The 25,697-nt window shown below is 35.8% G+C and overlaps 1 protein-coding gene across 1 annotated transcript; it reads right to left on the bottom strand.

Moving 5' to 3' along the window:
* Positions 1–1,155: 1,155 nt before the first annotated feature.
* LOC142216509 (uncharacterized) lies at positions 1,156–23,167 on the bottom strand. Its single transcript, XM_075284382.1, has 4 exons — positions 22,850–23,167; positions 17,144–17,267; positions 2,675–2,748; positions 1,156–2,030 (listed from the first exon to the last, which is right to left on the bottom strand). Exons 1-4 carry the CDS (start codon positions 23,163–23,165, stop codon positions 1,492–1,494), a joined length of 1,053 nt encoding a protein of 350 aa, XP_075140483.1. The 5' UTR covers positions 23,166–23,167; the 3' UTR covers positions 1,156–1,491.
* Positions 23,168–25,697: the final 2,530 nt, after the last annotated feature.

The following is a 25,697-nucleotide window of genomic DNA, read 5'->3' as shown; positions in this document are numbered from 1 at the left end:
TAAGGACATCATGGCTGGTTATCAGGAGGACACTACATGTATGAGAAGATAACCTGACCACAATAAGGACATCATGGCTGGTTATCAGGAGGACACTACATGTATGAGAAGATAACCTGACCACAATAAGGACACCATGGCTGGTTATCAGGAGGACACTACATGTATGAGAAGATAACCCGACCACAATAAGGACATCATGGCTGGTTATCAGGAGAGGACACTACATGTATGAGAAGATAACCTGACCACAATAAGGACATCATGGCTGGTTATCAGGAGGACACTACATGTATGAGAAGATAACCCGACCACAATAAGGACATCATGGCTGGTTATCAGGAGGACACTACATGTATGAGAAGATAACCTGACCACAATAAGGACATCATGGCTGGTTATCAGGAGGGGACACTACATGTATGAGAAGATAACCTGACCACAATAAGGACATCATGGCTGGTTATCAGGAGAGGACACTACATGTATGAGAAGATAACATGACCACAATAAGGACACTATGGCTGGTTATCAGGAGAGGACACTACATGTATGAGAAGATAACCCGACCACAATAAGGACATCATGGCTGGTTATCAGGAGAGGACACTACATGTATGAGAAGATAACCTGACCACAATAAGGACATCATGGCTGGTTATCAGGAGGACACTACATGTATGAGAAGATAACCCGACCACAATAAGGACATCATGGCTGGTTATCAGGAGGGGACACTACATGTATGAGAAGATAACCTGACCACAATAAGGACATCATGGCTGGTTATCAGGAGAGGACACTACATGTATCAGAAGATAACCTGACCACAATAAGGACATCATGGCTGGTTATCAGGAGGACACTACATGTATGAGAAGATAACATGACCACAATAAGGACATCATGGCTGGTTATCAGGAGAGGACATTACATGTATGAGAAGATAACCTGACCACAATAAGGACATCATGGCTGGTTATCAGGAGAGGACACTACATGTATCAGAAGATAACCTGACCACAATAAGGACATCATGGCTGGTTATCAGGAGAGGACACTACATGTATGAGAAGATAACTCGGGTTATACAGAGAGTTTCTTGGACAGATGTTGCACTTTTTGACATTTGGACTAAACTTCTGATCCTAGAGATTGAGGAATCAGGACACATTTTTATTGACTGATATTGATAATACAATTCTCCGACTCTTCTATGTGAAGACACTGAATAAGCAGGAGATGCTGAGAAGTTACAGTTGAGATTGCAGTAGAATTGTGGAATCTGGTACAAGTCTCGATCTCTTGGTTCTTTGGGGCTATAAGCTAACACTGTGACTCTTAGACAGTACAAGGTTTTCCATCACTTATTCGTTGGCTTAGTCTCTAGGTTTAGGTGGACATTGTGCTGGATTGTCCGCGTGCGCCAGTGTTTTGGTTCTTCATTCCTATTAGTTTATTGGCTCGCGCATGTTTGGATTGTCAATATTTTTACTTTTTTACTGGAAAAATTCCTAAAACTTTCTTTTTCTTCTTCTTTTCCATCTGGATCCTGAGTTCCTCTTCTTGTCTAGCACGGTCCTGTTCTCTCCTCCTCTCCATCTCCTCCTGCTTCCTCCTTATTTCCTCCTCCTGCCGTTGTTGTTCTCTCAGCCTCTGTCTCTTCATCTCCTCCTCCTGTTCCTTCAGTTTCTTCTCCTGTAGAGCTTGTTCTTTCAACTTTTTGATTTCTTCTTTCATCCGCTCTGCTCTCTTATCAGCCTCATGGACATACTTGAGCACAAATTGTCTCCTGTCCTTCATCTCCTTCTGAGGATCTCGAGGTTGCTCCACACGAAACTGAACGTCTTTAATGACTTCACAGAAGAATGTCAGGACTCCCTCGTGTTTTCCTCTGGTTTTCATGTGATCTTCTGTGGTGTAATTTTCAAATGAGAAGAATCTTTCCACGCCGATGTCTCTGAATATTCCTTCCGTTTCAGTCAAATTCCCATGTGTCTTATGGGTGAGAACAACAATTGGGACAACTCCTGAAATACAAAGTATATAGAAGTGAGTCAGAGAATCTCTGGCCCTGCCTGATACTTTCTATGGCAGTGACAATGGTGACACAAGATGATAGATCTTTGGTTATGGGACTTGTGCGGGCTCAGACTCCTGTTCTGGTGCAGCCTCTCTACATGTGAATAAGGTTGGAGCCCCCCCATTAATATTAGTGAGGATCAAACCATGGACTTGTTGTTTCTGAATGTGACTGATGCCACTCGGCCACTTGTTCTTCCTCCTCCGGGTCCGTCAGACTATAATGTAATCTTTTTATGTCCTTTGGTTCCAGGTCAGCCGGTAATAAGGAAGGTGTCTCGGCTTTGGTCACAGAAGGCTGAGTAATGTTGTGCGAGCCTTGTAAGATTCATTGTGATGTATATTTGTGAGGTTTGTATCTCGGGATTGTTTGGGACCTTGGAGTGCAATTATTATGTGTTGGGGTCTCCTCGGATGAGGATTTTTAGTCTAAAGATTTCTCCGTTTGTAGTAGAAAATCCCCAGCCTTTTGTTAGTCGGTTTTGGGGCCTCAGTTGTAATGAGAAGGTGCGAGAATTATCCATCAGAACGTAATAAAGGTTATTGTACGAAACCATAAAGATAGATTCTACACTAGGTATAAGTATATTACCTGTCATCTTCTTCGCATTCTCAAGTACAGCCTTTAATTCCTCCTTATTCTCCTTTGTGATGTCCTTTTTCAAACTGAAAAAGGAAAAAATCATAAAAAGCAACTAAAAAACAATTACCCAATGTACAAGATCATATTTACTGTAATACTGCCCCTATATACAAGTATATATCTTCTATAATACTACCCCTATGTACAAGAATATAACTACTATAATACTGCCCCTATGTACAAGAATATAACTACTATAATACTACCTCCTATGTACAAGAATATAACTACTATAATACTACCTCCTATGTACAAGACTATAACTACTATAATACTACCTCCTATGTACAAGAATATAACTACTATAATACTACCTCCTATGTACAAGAATATAACTACTATAATACTGCTCCTATGTACAAGAATATAACTACTATAATACTACCTCCTATGTACAAGAATATAACTAATATAATACTGCTCCTATGTACAAGAATATAACTACTATAATACTACCTCCTATGTACAAGAATATAACTACTATAATACTACCTCCTATGTACAAGAATATAACTACTATAATACTACCTCCTATGTACAAGAATATAACTACTATAATACTGCTCCTATGTACAAGAATATAACTACTATAATACTACCTCCTATGTACAAGAATATAACTACTATAATACTGCTCCTATGTACAAGAATATAACTACTATAATACTACCTCCTATGTACAAGAATATAACTACTATAATACTACCTCCTATGTACAAGACTATAACTACTATAATACTACTCCTATGTACAAGAATATAACTACTATAATACTACCCCTATGTACAAGAATATAACTACTATAATACTGCCCCTATGTACAAGAATATAACTACTATAATACTACCTCCTATGTACAAGAATATAACTACTATAATACTACCTCCTATGTACAAGACTATAACTACTATAATACTACCTCCTATGTACAAGAATATAACTACTATAATACTACCTCCTATGTACAAGAATATAACTACTATAATACTGCTCCTATGTACAAGAATATAACTACTATAATACTACCTCCTATGTACAAGAATATAACTACTATAATACTACCTCCTATGTACAAGAATATAACTACTATAATACTACTCCTATGTACAAGAATATAACTACTATAATACTACTCCTATGTACAAGAATATAACTACTATAATACTGCTCCTATGTACAAGAATATAACTACTATAATACTGCTCCTATGTACAAGAATATAACTACTATAATACTACTCCTATGTACAAGAATATAACTACTATAATACTGCCCCTATGTACAAGAATAGAACTACTATAATACTGCTCCTATGTACAAGAATATAACTACTATAATACTACTGCTATGTACAAGAATATAACTACTATAATACTACTCCTATGTACAAGAATATAACTACTATAATACTGCTCCTATGTACAAGAATATAACTACTATAATACTGCCCCTATGTACAAGAATAGAACTACTATAATACTGCTCCTATGTACAAGAATATAACTACTATAATACTACTGCTATGTACAAGAATATAACTACTATAATACTACTCCTATGTACAAGAATATAACTACTATAATACTGCTCCTATGTACAAGAATATAACTACTATAATACTACTCCTATATACAAGAATATAACTACTATAATACTACTCCTATGTACAAGAATATAACTACTATAATACTACTGCTATGTACAAGAATATAACTACTATAATACTACTCCTATGTACAAGAATATAACTACTATAATACTGCTCCTATGTACAAGAATATAACTACTATAATACTACTCCTATGTACAAGAATATAACTACTATAATACTGCTCCTATGTACAAGAATATAACTACTATAATACTGCTCTTATGTACAAGAGATAACTACTATAATACTACTCCTATGTACAAGAATATAACTACTATAATACTGCCCCTATGTACAAGAATATAACTACTATAATACTGCTCCTATGTACAAGAATATAACTACTATAATACTGCTCCTATGTACAAGAATATAACTACTATAATACTACTCCTATATACAAGAATATAACTACTATAATACTGCTCCTATGTACAAGAATATAACTACTATAATACTGCCCCCTATGTACAAGAATATAACTACTATAATACTGCTCCTATGTACAAGAATATAACTACTATAATACTACCTCCTATGTACAAGAATATAACTACTATAATACTGCCTCCTATGTACAAGAATATAACTACTATAATACTACCTCCTATGTACAAGAATATAACTACTATAATACTACCTCCTATGTACAAGAATATAACTACTATAATACTGCCTCCTATGTACAAGAATATAACTACTATAATACTGCCTCCTATGTACAAGAATATAACTACTATAATACTACCTCCTATGTACAAGAATATAACTACTATAATACTACCTCCTATGTACAAGAATATAACTACTATAATACTGCCTCCTATGTACAAGAATATAACTACTATAATACTACCTCCTATGTACAAGAATATAACTACTATAATACTGCTCCTATGTACAAGAATATAACTACTATAATACTACCTCCTATGTACAAGAATATAACTACTATAATAATACTCCTGTGTACAAGAATATAACTACTATAATACTACTCCTATGTACAAGAATATAACTACTATAATACTACTCGTATGTACAAGAATATAACTACTATAATACTGCTCCTATGTACAAGAATATAACTACTATAATACTACTCCTATGTACAAGAATATAACTACTATAATACTACTCCTATGTACAAGAATATAACTACTATAATACTACCTCCTATATACAAGAATATAACTACTATAATACTACTCCTATGTACAAGAATATAACTACTATAATACTACTCCTATGTACAAGAATATAACTACTATAATACTGCCCCTATGTACAAGAATATAACTACTATAATACTACCTCCTATGTACAAGAATATAACTACTATAATACTACTCCTATGTACAAGAATATAACTACTATAATACTACCTCCTATGTACAAGAATATAACTACTATAATACTACTCCTATGTACAAAAATATAACTACTATAATACTACCTCCTATATACAAGAATATAACTACTATAATACTACTCCTATGTACAAGAATATAACTACTATAATACTACTCCTATGTACAAGAATATAACTACTATAATACTACCTCCTATGTACAAGAATATAACTACTATAATACTACCTCCTATGTACAAGAATATAACTACTATAATACTACTCCTATGTACAAGAATATAACTACTATAATACTACCTCCTATGTACAAGAATATAACTACTATAATACTGCTCCTATGTACAAGAATATAACTACTATAATACTACCTCCTATGTACAAGAATATAACTACTATAATACTACTCCTATGTACAAGAATATAACTACTATAATACTACTCCTATGTACAAGAATATAACTACTATAATACTGCTCCTATGTACAAGAATATAACTACTATAATACTACTCCTATGTACAAGAATATAACTACTATAATACTACCTCCTATGTACAAGAATATAACTACTATAATACTACCTCCTATGTACAAGAATATAACTACTATAATACTGCTCCTATGTACAAGAATATAACTACTATAATACTGCTCCTATGTACAGTAATATAACTACTATAATACTACTCCTATGTACAAGAATATAACTACTATAATACTACCTCCTATGTACAAGAATATAACTACTATAATACTACTCCTATGTACAAGAATATAACTACTATAATACTACTCCTATGTACAAGAATATAACTACTATAATACTGCTCCTATGTACAAGAATATAACTACTATAATACTACTCCTATGTACAAGAATATAACTACTATAATACTACCTCCTATGTACAAGAATATAACTACTATAATACTACCTCCTATGTACAAGAATATAACTACTATAATACTGCTCCTATGTACAAGAATATAACTACTATAATACTGCTCCTATGTACAGTAATATAACTACTATAATACTACTCCTATGTACAAGAATATAACTACTATAATACTGCTCCTATGTACAAGAATATAACTACTATAATACTGCTCCTATGTACAAGAATATAACTACTATAATACTACTCCTATGTACAAGAATATAGCTACTATAATACTACCTCCTATGTACAAGAATATAACTACTATAATACTGCTCCTATGTACAAGAATATAACTACTATAATACTGCTCCTATGTACAAGAATATAACTACTATAATACTACCTCCTATGTACAAGAATATAACTACTATAATACTGCTCCTATGTACAAGAATATAACTACTATAATACTGCTCCTATGTACAAGAATATAACTACTATAATACTGCTCCTATGTACAAGAATATAACTACTATAATACTGCTCCTATGTATAAGAATATAACTACTATAATACTACCTCCTATATACAAGAATATAACTACTATAATACTACCTCCTATGTACAAGAATATAACTACTATAATACTGCTCCTATGTACAAGAATATAACTACTATAATACTACTGCTACATACAAGAATAAAACTACTATAATACTACTCCTATGTACAAGAATATAACTGCTATAATACTACTCCTATATACAAGAATATAACTACTATAATACTAATCCTATGTACAAGAATATAACTACTATAATACTGCTCCTATGTACAAGAATATAACTACTATAATACTACCTCCTATGTACAAGAATATAACTACTATAATACTGCTCCTATGTACAAGAATATAACTACTATAATAATGCTCCTATGTACAAGAATATAACTACTATAATACTACTCCTATGTACAAGAATATAACTACTATAATACTGCTCCTATGTACAAGAATATAACTACTATAATACTGCTCCTATGTACAAGAATATAACTACTATAATAATGCTCCTATGTACAAGAATATAACTACTATAATACTACTCCTATGTACAAGAATATAACTACTATAATACTGCTCCTATGTACAAGAATATAACTACTATAATACTACCTCCTATGTACAAGAATATAACTACTATAATACTACCTCCTATGTACAAAACTATAACTACTATAATACTGCTCCTATGTACAAGAATATAACTACTATAATACTACTCCTATGTACAAGAATATAACTACTATAATACTGCTCCTATGTACAAGAATATAACTACTATAATACTACCTCCTATGTACAAGAATATAACTACTATAATACTACCTCCTATGTACAAGAATATAACTACTATAATACTACTCCTATATACAAGAATATAACTACTATAATACTACTCCTATATACAAGAATATAACTACTATAATACTACTCCTACGTACAAGAATATAACTACTATAATACTACTCCTACGTACAAGAATATAACTACTATAATACTGCTCCTATGTACAAGAATATAACTACTATAATACTACTCCTATGTACAAGAATATAACTGCTATAATACTACCTCCTATGTACAAGAATATAACTACTATAATACTACCTCCTAAGTACAAGAATATAACTACTATAATACTGCTCCTATGTACAAGAATATAACTACTATAATACTACTCCTATGTACAAGAATATAACTACTATAATACTACCTCCTATATACAAGAATATAACTACTATAATACTACCTCCTATGTGCAAGAATATAACTACTATAATACTGCTCCTATGTACAAGAATATAACTACTATAATACTGCTCCTATGTACAAGAATATAACTACTATAATACTACTCCTATGTACAAGAATATAACTACTATAATACTACTGCTATATACAAGAATATAACTACTATAATACAGCTCCTATGTACAAGTCTATAACTACTATAATACTACCTCCTATGTACAAGTCTATAACTACTATAATACTACTGCTATATACAAGAATATAACTACTATAATACTACCTCCTATGTACAGGAATATAACTACTATAATACTACCTCCTATGTACAAGAATATAACTGTTATAATACTACCTCCTATGTACAGGAATATAACTACTATAATACTACCTCCTATGTACAAGACTATAACTACTATAATACTACCTCCTATGTACAAGACTATAACTACTATAATACTGCTCCTATGTACAAGAATATAACTACTATAATACTGCTCCTATGTACAAGAATATAACTACTATAATACTACCTCCTATGTACAAGAATATAACTACTATAATACTACTTCTATGTACAAGAATATAACTACTATAATACTGGTCCTATGTACAAGAATATAACTACTATAATACTACCTCCAATGTACAAGAATATAACTACTATAATACTGCTCCTATGTACAAGAATATAACTACTATAATACTGCTCCTATGTACAAGAATATAACTACTATAATACTGCTCCTATGTACAAGAATATAACTACTATAATACTGCTCCTATGTACAAGAATATAACTACTATAATACTACCTCCTATGTACAAGAATATAACTACTATAATACTGCTCCTATGTACAAGAATATAACTACTATAATACTGCTCCTATGTACAAGAATATAACTACTATAATACTACTCCTATATACAAGAATATAACTACTATAATACTACTCCTATATACAAGAATATAACTACTATAATACTACTCCTATATACAAGAATATAACTACTATAATACTACTTCTATGTACAAGAATATAACTACTATAATACTGGTCCTATGTACAAGAATATAACTACTATAATACTACCTCCAATGTACAAGAATATAACTACTATAATACTGCTCCTATGTACAAGAATATAACTACTATAATACTGCTCCTATGTACAAGAATATAACTACTATAATACTACCTCCTATGTACAAGAATATAACTACTATAATACTACTCCTATATACAAGAATATAACTACTATAATACTGCTCCTATGTACAAGAATATAACTACTATAATACTGCTCCTATGTACAAGAATATAACTACTATAATACTGCTCCTATGTACAAGAATATAACTACTATAATACTGCTCCTATGTACAAGAATATAACTACTATAATACTACCTCCTATGTACAAGAATATAACTACTATAATACTGCTCCTATGTACAAGAATATAACTACTATAATACTGCTCCTATGTACAAGAATATAACTACTATAATACTACTCCTATATACAAGAATATAACTACTATAATACTACTCCTATATACAAGAATATAACTACTATAATACTACTCCTATATACAAGAATATAACTACTATAATACTACTCCTATATACAAGAATATAACTACTATAATACTACTCCTATGTACAAGAATATAACTACTATAATACTGCTCCTATGTACAAGAATATAACTACTATAATACTGCTCCTATGTACAAGAATATAACTACTATAATACTACTCCTATATACAAGAATATAACTACTATAATACTACTCCTATATACAAGAATATAACTACTATAATACTACTCCTATATACAAGAATATAACTACTATAATACTACTCCTATATACAAGAATATAACTACTATAATACTACTCCTATATACAAGAATATAACTACTATAATACTACTCCTATATACAAGAATATAACTACTATAATACTACTCCTATATACAAGAATATAACTACTATAATACTACTCCTATGTACAAGAATATAAGTACTATAATACTATCTCCTATATACAAGAATATAACTACTATAATACTACCTCCTATGTACAAGAATATAACTACTATAATACTACTCCTATGTACAAGAATATAACTACTATAATACTACTCCTATGTACAAGAATATAACTACTATAATACTACTGCTATGTACAAGAATATAACTACTATAATACTACTCCTACGTACAAGAATATAACTACTATAATACTACTCCTATGTAAAAGAATATAACTACTATAATACTGCTCCTATGTACAAGAATATAACTACTATAATAATACTCCTGTGTACAAGAATATAACTACTATAATACTGCTCCTATGTACAAGAATATAACTACTATAATACTGCTCCTATGTACAAGAATATAACTACTATAATACTGCTCCTATGTATAAGAATATAACTACTATAATACTACCTCCTATGTACAAGAATATAACTACTATAATACTACCTCCTATGTACAAGAATATAACTACTATAATACTACACCTATGTACAAGAATATAACTACTATAATACTGCTCCTATGTACAAGAATATAACTACTATAATACTACTCCTATGTACAAGAATATAACTACTATAATACTACCTCCTATGTACAAGAATATAACTACTATAATACTGCTCCTATGTACAAGAATATAACTACTATAATACTACTCCTATGTACAAGAATATAACTACTATAATACTACTGCTACATACAAGAATATAACTACTATAATACTGCTCCTATGTACAAGAATATAACTGCTATAATACTACTCCTATATACAAGAATATAACTACTATAATACTAATCCTATGTACAAGAATATAACTACTATAATACTACTCCTATGTACAAGAATATAACTACTATAATACTACCTCCTATGTACAAGAATATAACTACTACAATACTGCTCCTATGTACAAGAATATAACTACTATAATACTACTCCTATGTACAAGAATATAACTACTATAATACTACCTCCTATGTACAAGAATATAACTGCTATAATACTACTCCTATATACAAGAATACAACTACTATAATACTGCTCCTATGTACAAGAATATAACTACTATAATACTGCTCCTATGTACAAGAATATAACTACTATAATACTGCTCCTATGTACAAGAATACAACTACTATAATACTGCTCCTATGTACAAGAATATAACTACTATAATACTGCTCCTATGTACAAGAATATAACTACTACAATACTGCTCCTATGTACAAGAATATAACTACTATAATACTGCTCCTATGTACAAGAATATAACTACTATAATACTGCTCCTATGTACAAGAATATAACTACTACAATACTGCTCCTATGTACAAGAATATAACTACTATAATACTGCTCCTATGTACAAGAATATAACTACTATAATACTGCTCCTATGTACAAGAATACAACTACTATAATACTACTCCTATGTACAAGAATATAACTACTATAATACTGCTCCTATGTACAAGAATATAACTACTACAATACTGCTCCTATGTACAAGAATATAACTACTATAATACTGCTCCTATGTACAAGAATATAACTACTATAATACTACCTCCTATGTACAAGTCTATAACTACTATAATACTACCTCCTATGTACAGGAATATAACTACTATAATACTACCTCCTATGTACAAGAATATAACTACTATAATACTACCTCCTATGTACAAGACTATAACTACTTTAATACTACCTCCTATGTACAAGACTATAACTACTATAATACTACCTCCTATGTACAAGACTATAACTACTATAATACTACCTCCTATGTACAAGACTATAACTACTATAATACTACCTCCTATGTACAAGACTATAACTACTATAATACTACCTCCTATGTACAAGACTATAACTACTATAATACTGCTCCTATGTACAAGAATATAACTACTATAATACTACTCCTATGTACAAGAATATAACTACTATAATACTGCTCCTATGTACAAGAATATAACTACTATAATACTACTCCTATGTACAAGAATATAACTACTATAATACTGCTCCTATGTACAAGAATATAACTACTATAATACTACTCCTATGTACAAGAATATAACTACTATAATACTACCTCCTATGTACAAGAATATAACTACTATAATACTGCTCCTATGTACAAGAATATAACTACTATAATACTACTCCTACGTACAAGAATATAACTACTATAATACTACCTCCTAAGTACAAGAATATAACTACTATAATACTGCTCCTACGTACAAGAATATAACTACTATAATACTACCTCCTAAGTACAAGACTATAACTACTATAATACTACCTCCTATGTACAAGAATATAACTACTATAATACTGCCTCCTATGTACAAGAATATAACTACTATAATACTACTCCTATGTACAAGAATATAACTGCTATAATACTACTCCTATATACAAGAATATAACTACTATAATACTGCTCCTATGTACAAGAATATAACTACTATAATACTGCTCCTATGTACAAGAATATAACTACTATAATACTGCTCCTATGTACAAAAATATAACTACTATAATAATACTCCTGTGTACAAGAATATAACTGCTATAATACTACTCCTATATACAAGAATATAACTACTATAATACTGCTCCTATGTACAAGAATATAACTACTATAATACTGCTCCTGTGTACAAGAATATAACTACTATAATACTGCTCCTATGTACAAAAATATAACTACTATAATACTGCTCCTATATACAAGAATATAACTACTATAATACTACTCCTATGTACAAGAATATAACTGCTATAATACTACTCCTATATACAAGAATATAACTACTATAATACTACTCCTATGTACAAGAATATAACTACTATAATACTACTCCTATATACAAGAATATAACTACTATAATACTACCTCCTATGTACAAGAATATAACTGCTATAATACTGCTCCTATGTACAAGAATATAACTACTATAATTCTGCTCCTATGTACAAGAATATAACTACTATAATACTACTCCTATGTACAAGAATATAACTACTATAATACTGCTCCTATGTACAAGAATATAACTACTATAATACTGCTCCTATGTACAAGAATATAACTACTATAATACTACTCCTATGTACAAGAATATAACTACTATAATACTACCTCCTATATACAAGAATATAACTACTATAATACTACTCCTATGTACAGGAATATAACTACTATAATACTGCTCCTATGTACAAGAATATAACTACTATAATACTGCTCCTATGTACAAGAATATAACTACTATAGTACTACTCCTATGTACAAGAATATAACTACTATAATACTGCTCCTATGTACAAGAATATAATTACTATAATACTACCTCCTATATACAAGAATATAACTACTATAATACTACTCCTATGTACAGGAATATAACTACTATAATACTACCTCCTATATACAAGAATATAACTACTATAATACTACTCCTATGTACAGGAATATAACTACTATAATACTACCTCCTATATACAAGAATATAACTACTATAATACTACTCCTATGTACAGGAATATAACTACTATAATACTACCTCCTATATACAAGAATATAACTACTATAATACTACCTCCTATATACAAGAATATAACTACTATAATACTACTCCTATGTACAGGAATATAACTACTATAATACTGCTCCTATGTACAAGAATATAACTACTATAATACTGCTCCTATGTACAAGAATATAACTACTATAGTACTACTCCTATGTACAAGAATATAACTACTATAATACTGCTCCTATGTACAAGAATATAATTACTATAATACTACTCCTATATACAAGAATATAACTACTATAATACTACTCCTATGTACAAGAATATAACTACTATAATACTACCTCCTATATACAAGAATATAACTACTATAATACTGCTCCTATGTATAAGAATATAACTACTATAATACTGCCCCTATGTATAAGAATATAACTACTATAATACTGCCCCTATGTACAAGAATATAACTACTATAATACTACTCCTATGTACAAGAATATAACAACTATAATACTACTCCTATGTACAAGAATATAACTACTATAATACTACCTCCTATATACAAGAATATAACTACTATAATACTGCTCCTATGTATAAGAATATAACTACTATAATACTGCCCCTATGTATAAGAATATAACTACTATAATACTGCCCCTATGTACAAGAATATAACTACTATAATACTGCTCCTCTGTATAAGAATATAACTACTATAATACTGCTCCTATGTACAAGAATATAACTACTATAATACTACCTCCTATATACAAGAATACAACTACTATAATACTGCTCCAATGTACAAGAATATAACTACTATAATACTGCTCCTATGTACAAGAATATAACTACTATAATACTGCTCCTATGTACAAGAATATAACTACTATAAAACTACTCCTATGTACAAGAATATAACTACTATAATACTACTCCTATGTACAAGAATATAACTACTATAATACTACTCCTATATACAAGAATATAACTACTATAATACTACTCCTATGTACAAGAATATAACTACTATAATACTACCTCCTATGTACAAGACTATAAGTACTATAATACTATCTCCTATATACAAGAATATAACTACTATAATACTACTCCTATGTACAAGAATATAACTACTATAATACTACTCCTATATACAAGAATATAACTACTATAATACTACCTCCTATGTACAAGAATATAACTACTATAATACTGCTCCTATGTACAAGAATATAACTACTATAATACTGCTCCTATGTACAAGAATATAACTACTATAATACTACCTCCTATGTACAAGAATATAACTACTATAATACTACTCCTATGTACAAGAGTATAACTACTATAATACTACCTCCTATGTACAAGAATATAACTACTATAATACTACTCCTATGTACAAGAATATAACTACTATAATACTACCTCCTATGTACAAGAATAGAAGTACTATAATACTACCTCCTATGTACAAGAATATAACTACTATAATACTACTCCTATGTACAAGAATATAACTACTATAATACTACTCCTATGTACAAGAATATAACTACTATAATACTACTCCTATGTACAAGAATATAACTACTATAATACTACTCCTATGTACAAGAATATAAGTACTATAATACTACCTCCTATGTACAAGAATATAAGTACTATAATACTACTCCTATGTACAAGAATATAAGTACTATAATACTACCTCCTATGTACAAGAATATAAGTACTATAATACTATCTCCTATATACAAGAATATAACTACTATAATACTACTATAATACCGTTTTACAGATGATATCCACAATTCCTACTCTATATATACCGTATATAAATAATTCTGCCACATATGGGGTATAGATTTATGTCCTGCTATTATATATATAGATTAGTTACAAGGAATGGTCGTGAGTAGAGATCTTCTAGTAGGTATTCGATGGAATAATACGGTATTTGAAATACTTGTACTCATTGAAATACTACTCCTATTCGCAGTAAAGATTTGATTCAGAGCCAGTGTTGATTGTATATACAGTGTACAACGTTCGGCCGATCAACGCTGGTTCTGCCGGAGGCTCGTCTGTGACGAAGCGGAGTCTAAGATCGGACGACAATGGAGACTGCTATGGTCTGATCTTAGACTCCGCCTCCTCACAGATGAGCCTCCAGAAAAACCAGTGTTGATTGGCCGAATGCTGTATATTGTATAGCATTCGGCCAATCAACGCTGGTCAATGCATTCCTATGGGAAAATAATCAGCTCCTGTATATCGCAAGCTGCCATCTCTCCCGACTAGCAAGGACGAGTCTGCTGCAGAACCAGCGTTGATTTGCCGAATGGGGTCCGTGTGCTTGCCACGCACTGCCTGAATCATTCGTACCTGCAGTGTGCTGCAAGCACATGGACCCATTATAGTCTATGGGGTCCGTGCGCTATAACTCCTCCTCCTAAACTCTCTCCTCCTGCTACTCGTGGACTTGGGGATTCTCCTTCAGTCCAATAGTGGCTTCCCCTGAAACGAAGCATTTTCCCCATAGATTATAATGGGATTCGATATTCCATCGAGTAGTCGTATATTGAGGGGCTACTGGAAACGAATCTCGAATCTCCAATATTTCACGCCTCGCTCATCTCTAGTCCTGAGGTTTATTTCATTTAGGACAGAAGATATTTCGGTATAGGATAGCTGCGCTGTTATTATACACAGGGGTCTCCTTTGACCGAACATCTTGGCATTGGTGTCCTCGATGTGACCACTGAGGTCCAAGTGAGGATGAAGCGAGGATTGCCCGGCGGGGGCGGGGGAGGGGGGTAGTATTGATGTTGTTGTCACTCATGGCCCCCTCTCATTACATACGGGGGTCTCCGGTGCACTACACGGTACTAGAAGGTGACAAATCCCTAAAGATTCATAATCATGTCTAACCTAAAACTATTGGATAACTCGGGTCACATTCAGTTCAATCCAAGTCAGTTCCCTCACCCCAAACGTCTGCTCATCATATCTGGGGAATTACAAGTTTCATCTCTTCCTCCATTACTCAATAGATTTGTAGATTTTGGTTCTCACCTGTGCACAAACACGGGGAAGACGAAATCAGACATCTTGATTTGCTTCTCTGCTTTGACAATTCTTTCTACCAGTCCAAATCCCTCAGTCCATTCCACTTTTTTACCGAGAGGCAGAAGATTCCCTGGAGGAGCAACAGAGGAAAGATGGAGATGGATAAACAGCAGATGACGCTAGAGATCTGGGGGGAAGTAAGTGTACGGGGGTGACAAGCAAAGATGGGAGAACTTCTCAAGATTCTTGTCGTGTTTGGGTTCTTCGGCCCAGGGCCCCAGTTAGTTTTAGGACCAACGAGTTCAGAACGAACCACAGTTTATGTTAGCTTAAGACACAGTGCACACTACTCTGAGGGCTCCTAGGACTATATATATCTATAATACATAGTGTATGACACTGTCAGGGCTCCTAGGACTATATATATCTATAATACATAGTGTATGGCACTGTCAGGGCTCCTAGGACTATATATATATATATCTATAATACATAGTGTATGACACTGTCAGGGCTCCTAGGACTATATGTATATCTATAATACATAGTGTATGACACTGTCAGGGCTCCTAGGACTATATATATCTATAATACATAGTGTATGACACTGTCAGGACTCCTAGGACTATATATATCTATAATACATAGTGTATGGCACTGTCAGGGCTCCTAGGACTATATATATCTATAATACATAGTGTATGACACTGTCAGGGCTCCTAGTACTATATATATATCTATAATACATAGCGTATGACACTGTCAGGGCTCCTAGTACTATATATATCTATAATACATAGTGTATGACACTGTCAGGGCTCCTAGGACTATATATATCTATAATACATAGCGTATGACACTGTCAGGGCTCCTAGGACTATATATATCTATAATACATAGTGTATGACACTGTCAGGGCTCCTAGGACTATATATATCTATAATACATAGTGTATGACACTGTCAGGGCTCCTAGGACTATATATATCTATAATACATAGTGTATGACACTGTCAGGGCTCCTAGTACTATATATATCTATAATACATAGTGTATGACACTGTCAGGGCTCCTAGGACTATATATATCTATAATACATAGCGTATGACACTGTCAGGGCTCCTAGTACTATATATATATATCTATAATACATAGCGTATGACACTGTCAGGGCTCCTAGTACTATATATATATCTATAATACATAGCGTATGACACTGTCAGGGCTCCTAGTACTATATACACTCACCGGCCACTTTATTAGGTACACCATGCTAGTAACGGGTTGGACCCCCTTTTGCCTTCAGAACTGCCTCAATTCTTCGTGGCATAGATACAACAAGGTGCTGGAAGCATTCCTCAGAGATTTTGCTCCATATTGACATGATGGCATCACACAGTTGCAGTCGCAGATTTGTCGGCTGCACATCCATGATGCGAATCTCCCGTTCCACCACATCCCAAAGATGCTCCTCTATTGGATTGAGATCTGGTGACTGTGGAGGCCATTGGAGTACAGTGAACTCATTGTCATGTTCAAGAAACCAGTCTGAGATGATTCCAGCTTTATGACATGGCATTGCATTATCCTGCTGAAAGTAGCCATCAGATGTTGGGTACATTGTGGTCATAAAGGGATGGACATGGTCAGCAACAATACTCAGGTAGGCTTTGGCGTTGCAACAATGCTCAATTGGTACCAAGGGGCCCAAAGAGTGCCAAGAAAATATTCCCCACACCATGACACCACCACCACCAGCCTGAACCGTTACCGATACAAGGCAGGATGGATCCATGCTTTCATGTTGTTGACGCCAAATTCTGACCCTACCATCCGAATGTCGCAGCAGAAATCGAGACTCATCAGACCAGCCAACGTTTTTCCAATCTTCAATTGTCCAATTTCGATGAGCTTGTGCAAATTGTAGCCTCAGTTTCCTGTTCTTAGCTGAAAGGAGTGGCACCCGGTGTGGTCTTCTGCTGCTGTAGCCCATCTGTAGCCTCAAAGTTGGACGTACTGTGCGGCGTTCAGAGATGCTCTTCTGGCTACCTTGGGTGTAACGGGTGGCTATTTGAGTCACTGTTGCCTTTGTATCAGCTCGAACCAGTCTGGCCATTCTCCTCTGACCTCTGGCATCAACAACGCATTTCCGCCCCCCACAGAACTGCCGCTCACTGGATGTTTTTTCTTTTTCGGACCATTCTCTGTAAACCCTAGAGATGGTTGTGCGTGAAAATCCCAGTAGATCAGCAGTTTCTGAAATACTCAGACCAGCCCTTCTGGCACCAACAACCATGCCACGTTCAAAGGCACTCAAATCACCTTTCTTCCCCCCCATACTGATGCTCGGTTTGAACTGCAGGAGATTGTCTTGACCATGTCTACATGCCGAAATGCACTGAGTTGCCGCCATGTGATTGGCTGATTAGAAATTAAGTGTTAACGAGCAGTTGGACAGGTGTACCTAATAAAGTCGCCGGTGAGTGTATATCTATAATACATAGTGTATGACACTGTCAGGGCTCCTAGGACTATATATATCTGTAATACATAGTGTATGACACTGTCAGGGCTCCTAGGACTATATATATATCTATAATACATAGTGTATGACACTGTCAGGACTCCTAGGACTATATATATATATATCTATAATACATAGTGTATGACACTGTCAGGACTCCTAGGACTATATATATATCTATAATACATAGTGTATGACACTGTCAGGGCTCCTAGGACTATATATATATATATATCTATAATACATAGCGTATGACACTGTCAGGGCTCCTAGGACTATATATATCTATAATACATAGTGTATGACACTGTCAGGGCTCCTAGGACTATATATATCTATAACACATAGTGTATGACACTGTCAGGGCTCCTAGGACTATATATCTATAATACATAGTGTATGACACTGTCAGGACTCCTAGGACTATATATATCTATAATACATAGTGTATGACACTGTCAGGGCTCCTAGGACTATATATATCTATAACACATAGTGTATGACACTGTCAGGGCTCCTAGGACTATATATATATCTATAATACATAGTGTATGACACTGTCAGGGCTCCTAGGACTATATATATCTATAATACATAGTGTATGACACTGTCAGGGCTCCTAGGACTATATATATATATATATATCTATAATACATAGTGTATGACACTGTCAGGGCTCCTAGGACTATATATATATCTATAATACATAGTGTATGACACTGTCAGGGCTCCTAGGACTATATATATCTATAATACATAGTGTATGACACTGTCAGGGCTCCTAGGACTATATATATCTATAATACATAGTGTATGACACTGTCAGGGCTCCTAGGACTATATATATATATATCTATAATACATAGTGTATGACACTGTCAGGGCTCCTAGGACTATATATATCTATAATACATAGTGTATAACACTGTCAGGGCTCCTAGGACTATATATATCTATAATACATAGTGTATGACACTGTCAGGACTCCTAGGACTATATATATATCTATAATACATAGTGTATGACACTGTCAGGGCTCCTAGGACTATATATATCTATAATACATATTGTATAACACTGTCAGGGCTCCTAGGACTATATATCTATAATACATAGTGTATGACACTGTCAGGACTCCTAGGACTATATACACTCACCGGCCACTTTATTAGGTACACCTATCCAACTGCTCGTTAACACTTAATTTCTAATCAGCCAATCACATGGCGGCAACTCAGTGCATTTCGGCATGTAGACATGGTCAAGACAATCTCCTGCAGTTCAAACCGAGCATCAGTATGGGGGGGAAGAAAGGTGATTTGAGTGCCTTTGAACGTGGCATGGTTGTTGGTGCCAGAAGGGCTGGTCTGAGTATTTCAGAAACTGCTGATCTACTGGGATTTTCACGCACAACCATCTCTAGGGTTTACAGAGAATGGTCCGAAAAAGAAAAAACATCCAGTGAGCGGCAGTTCTGTGGGGGGCGGAAATGCGTTGTTGATGCCAGAGGTCAGAGGAGAATGGCCAGACTGGTTCCAGCTGATAGAAAGGCAACAGTGACTCAAATAGCCACCCGTTACACCCAAGGTAGCCAGAAGAGCATCTCTGAACGCCGCACAGTACGTCCAACTTTGAGGCTACAGATGGGCTACAGCAGCAGAAGACCACACCGGGGGCCACTCCTTTCAGCTAAGAACAGGAAACTGAGGCTACAATTTGCACAAGCTCATCGAAATTGGACAATTGAAGATTGGAAAAACGTTGCCTGGTCTGATGAGTCTCGATTTCTGCTGCAACATTCGGATGGTAGGGTCAGAATTTGGCGTCAACAACATGAAAGCATGGATCCATCCTGCCTTGTATCGGTAACGGTTCAGGCTGGTGGTGGTGGTGTCATGGTGTGGGGAATATTTTCTTGGCACTCTTTGGGCCCCTTGGTACCAATTGAGCATCGTTGCAACGCCAAAGCCTACCTGAGTATTGTTGCTGACCATGTCCATCCCTTTATGAGCACAATGTACCCAACATCTGATGGCTACTTTCAGCAGGATAATGCAATGCCATGTCATAAAGCTGGAATCATCTCAGACTGGTTTCTTGAACATGACAATGAGTTCACCGTACTCCAATGGCCTCCACAGTCACCAGATCTCAATCCAATAGAGGAGCATCTTTGGGATGTGGTGGAACGGGAGATTCGCATCATGGATGTGCAGCCGACAAATCTGCGACTGCAACTGTGTGATGCCATCATGTCAATATGGAGCAAAATCTCTGAGGAATGCTTCCAGCACCTTGTTGTATCTATGCCACGAAGAATTGAGGCAGTTCTGAAGGCAAAAGGGGGTCCAACCCGTTACTAGCATGGTGTACCTAATAAAGTGGCCGGTGAGTGTATATCTATAATACATAGTGTATGACACTGTCAGGGCTCCTACGACTATATATATCTATAATACATAGTGTATGACACTGTCAGGGCTCCTAGGACTATATATATCTATAATACATAGTGTATGACACTGTCAGGGTTCCTAGGACTATATATATCTATAATACATAGTGTATGACACTGTCAGGACTCCTAGGACTATATATATCTATAATACATAGTGTATGACACTGTCAGGGCTCCTAGGACTATATATATCTATAATACATAGTGTATGACACTGTCAGGGCTCCTAGGACTATATATATCTATAATACATAGTGTATGACACTGTCAGGGCTCCTAGGACTATATATATCTATAATACATAGTGTATGACACTGTCAGGGCTCCTAGGACTATATATATCTGTAATACATAGTGTATGACACTGTCAGGGCTCCTAGGACTATATATATCTATAATACATAGTGTATGACACTGTCAGGGCTCCTAGGACTATATATATCTGTAATACATAGTGTATGACACTGTCAGGGCTCCTAGGACTATATATATATCAATAATACATAGTGTATGACACTGTCAGGGCTCCTAGGACTATATATATATATCTATAATACATAGTGTATGACACTGTCAGGGCTCCTAGGACTATATATATCTATAATACATAGTGTATGACACTGTCAGGGCTCAATAATACTGATCGATCAGCAGCGGTGCCATTAATAATCGGGATTTTCCTGACTGCCGTCTCCAGTAGTATCACCCCCCCCCCCCTCCAGATTCCTCACCAAGCTGAGCGTAGATTTCTCCAGATTCATGGTCATTTATTTTACTACAGCCTCGGTTGTCCACCAGAGTGATGTTCGGTGTCAGTGGATACGGGATCCTCTCTGTTGTGTTGCCTTCGTCTGTACCCAAGGCCTTCGTCCAGTTCTGGAATTCTCCGTCTTCCCAGACATAGATACATGTGTTAATGAACGAGGACTTTCCATGACCTAAGAGGCCGAAGAGTTGGATGAGAATTCGGTCAAAGCCTTGGCTTCCTCTCTTACATTGATCAAAGCTGAAGTTCTCAATGTAATGTCTCATCTCCTGGCTGTCCATGGCGTCTCCTTGGATTGCTTCCTTCTTAGTGATAAGTCTGAGACGAGACAAAGTCCTTCTTACTTTCCCTCGTTCAGGACTCAGCAGCTTTATCTTCCTGTTTGCCCAGCATGGACTCTAGTCACCGCCATAATCCTCCAGCACTTCCTTGTACCTTGTATACGGACACATATACCGAGCCGATAACCTTCTGGTCCCTGAAGATTTGCATGTTCATCCAGTGATGTCTTATCTGGTACTTGTGTGATACAGAAGTGTTATTATTATAGTCTGGGAGGTCCGGGGGGGGGGGGGGGGGGTTCTGGTGCAGATACATAATACCCGCTTATCTCACATTGCTGAGCCCCTCTCAGCTCTGCATCCTCCTCTGTCTCCTGGTTGGGGGTCTTTGATGTTATAGATTACTGAGGAACCTCTAAGATCTGTGATTGGGTCTCAGCGTTCACAATGGATACAATGATGTCATGAGGCCGAGACGTGACGACCAATCACAGGGCTCAATGGTCACCGGTGATCTGTGACATCAGCCAGGAGGATGGAAGTTCCCTGAAGAGGACCAGAGCCCCGAATAGGTCAGGGCAGGTAAGTCTAAGTGGTTATTGTTACTCACCTCTCCTGGGCCCCACTTATTGTATCTCTCCATTATACACTAAAAGTGCGGGTGCTAAGTGTCCCCCGAAGTCAGGCCGATCACTGGGTAACCCCGGCCCCTCTGCAGGACTGAAGGCTTCATATCAGCTGAAGGAGAAGGTTCATCTATAGTGATAGAAGAGTAAAACACGGCAACGAGAGCAACTAACCTGGTGCCTCATAGCGGCCCCTGCACACAGTATTATCCCCCATAGTGACCCCTGCACACAGTATTATGTCCCATAGTGGCCCCTGCACACAGTATTATGTCCCATAGTGGCCCCTGCACACAGTATTATGTCCCATAGTGGCCCCTGCACACAGTATTATGCCCCATAGTGGTCCCTGCACACAGTATTATCCCCCATAGTGACCCCTGCACACAGTATTATGTCCCATAGTGACCCCTGCACACAGTATTATCCCCCATAGTGGCCCCTGCACACAGTATTATGTCCCATAGTGGCCCCTGCACACAGTATTATGTCCCATAGTGACCCCTGCACACAGTATTATCCCCCATAGTGGTCCCTGCACACAGTATTATGTCCCATAGTGGCCCCTGGACACACAGTATTATCCCCCATAGTGGTCCCTGCACACAGTATTATCCCCCATAGTGGCCCCTGCACACAGTATTATCCCCCATAGTGGCCCCTGCACACAGTATTATGCCCCATAGTGGCCCCTGCACACAGTATTACACCCCATAGTGGCCCCTGCACACAGTATTATACCCCATAGTGGCCCCTGCACACAGTATTATGTCCCATAGTGGCCCCTGCACACAGTATTATGTCCCATAGTGGCCCCTGCACACAGTATTATGTCCCATAGTGGCCCCTGCACACAGTATTATGTCCCATAGTGGCCCCTGCACACAGTATTATCCCCCATAGTGGCCCCTGCACACAGTATTATCCCCATAGTGGCCCCTGCACACAGTATTATCCCCATAGTGGCCCCTGCACACAGTATTATCCCCATAGTGGCCCCTGCACACAGTATTATGCCCCATAGTGGCCCCTGCACACAGTATTATGTCCCATAGTGGTCCCTGCACACAGTATTATGTCCCATAGTGGCCCCTGCACACAGTATTATGCCCCATAGTGGCCCCTGCACACAGTATTACACCCCATAGTGGCCCCTGCACACAGTATTATGCCCCATAGTGGCCCCTGCACACAGTATTATGCCCCATAGTGGCCCCTGCACACAGTATTATCCCCCATAGTGGCCCCTGCACACAGTATTATACCCCATAGTGACCCCTGCACACAGTATTATGTCCCATAGTGGCCCCTGCACACAGTATTATGTCCCATAGTGGCCCCTGTACACAGTATTATGTCCCATAGTGGCCCCTGCACACAGTATTATGTCCCATAGTGGCCCCTGCACACAGTATTATCCCCCATAGTGGCCCCTGCACACAGTATTATGTCCCATAGTGGCCCCTGCACACAGTATTATCCCCCATAGTGGCCCCTGCACACAGTATTATGTCCCATAGTGGCCCCTGCACACAGTATTATCCCCATAGTGGCCCCTGCACACAGTATTATACCCCATAGTGGCCCCTGCACACAGTATTATCCCCCATAGTGGCCCCTGCACACAGTATTATGTCCCATAGTGGCCCCTGCACACAGTATTATGTCCCATAGTGGCCCCTGCACACAGTATTATGTCCCATAGTGGTCCCTGCACACAGTATTATCCCCCATAGTGGCCCCTGCACACAGTATTATACCCCATAGTGGCCCCTGCACACAGTATTATGTCCCATAGTGGCCCCTGCACACAGTATTATGTCCCATAGTGGCCCCTGCACACAGTATTATGTCCCATAGTGGCCCCTGCACACAGTATTATGTCCCATAGTGGCCCCTGCACACA

Source organism: Leptodactylus fuscus, chromosome 8 (genome assembly GCF_031893055.1).
Source record: "Leptodactylus fuscus isolate aLepFus1 chromosome 8, aLepFus1.hap2, whole genome shotgun sequence".
Taxonomy (NCBI): Eukaryota; Metazoa; Chordata; class Amphibia; order Anura; family Leptodactylidae; genus Leptodactylus; species Leptodactylus fuscus.
This window is presented reverse-complemented; position numbering and strand designations above follow the sequence as displayed.

What these genes read in the sequence shown, in the direction of transcription:
- LOC142216509 (XM_075284382.1), bottom strand. Translation starts at nt 23,165, where the DNA reads ATGGACAGCCAGGAGATGAGACATTACATTGAGAACTTCAGCTTTGAT. An exon ending in TTCCCCGTGTTTGTGCACAG is followed by an intron (nt 2,749 to 17,143) that starts GTGAGAACCAAA and finishes TTCCTTTTTCAG; the next exon opens with TTTGAAAAAGGACATCACAA. An exon ending in GAATGCGAAGAAGATGACAG is followed by an intron (nt 2,031 to 2,674) that starts GTAATATACTTA and finishes TTTGTATTTCAG; the next exon opens with GAGTTGTCCCAATTGTTGTT.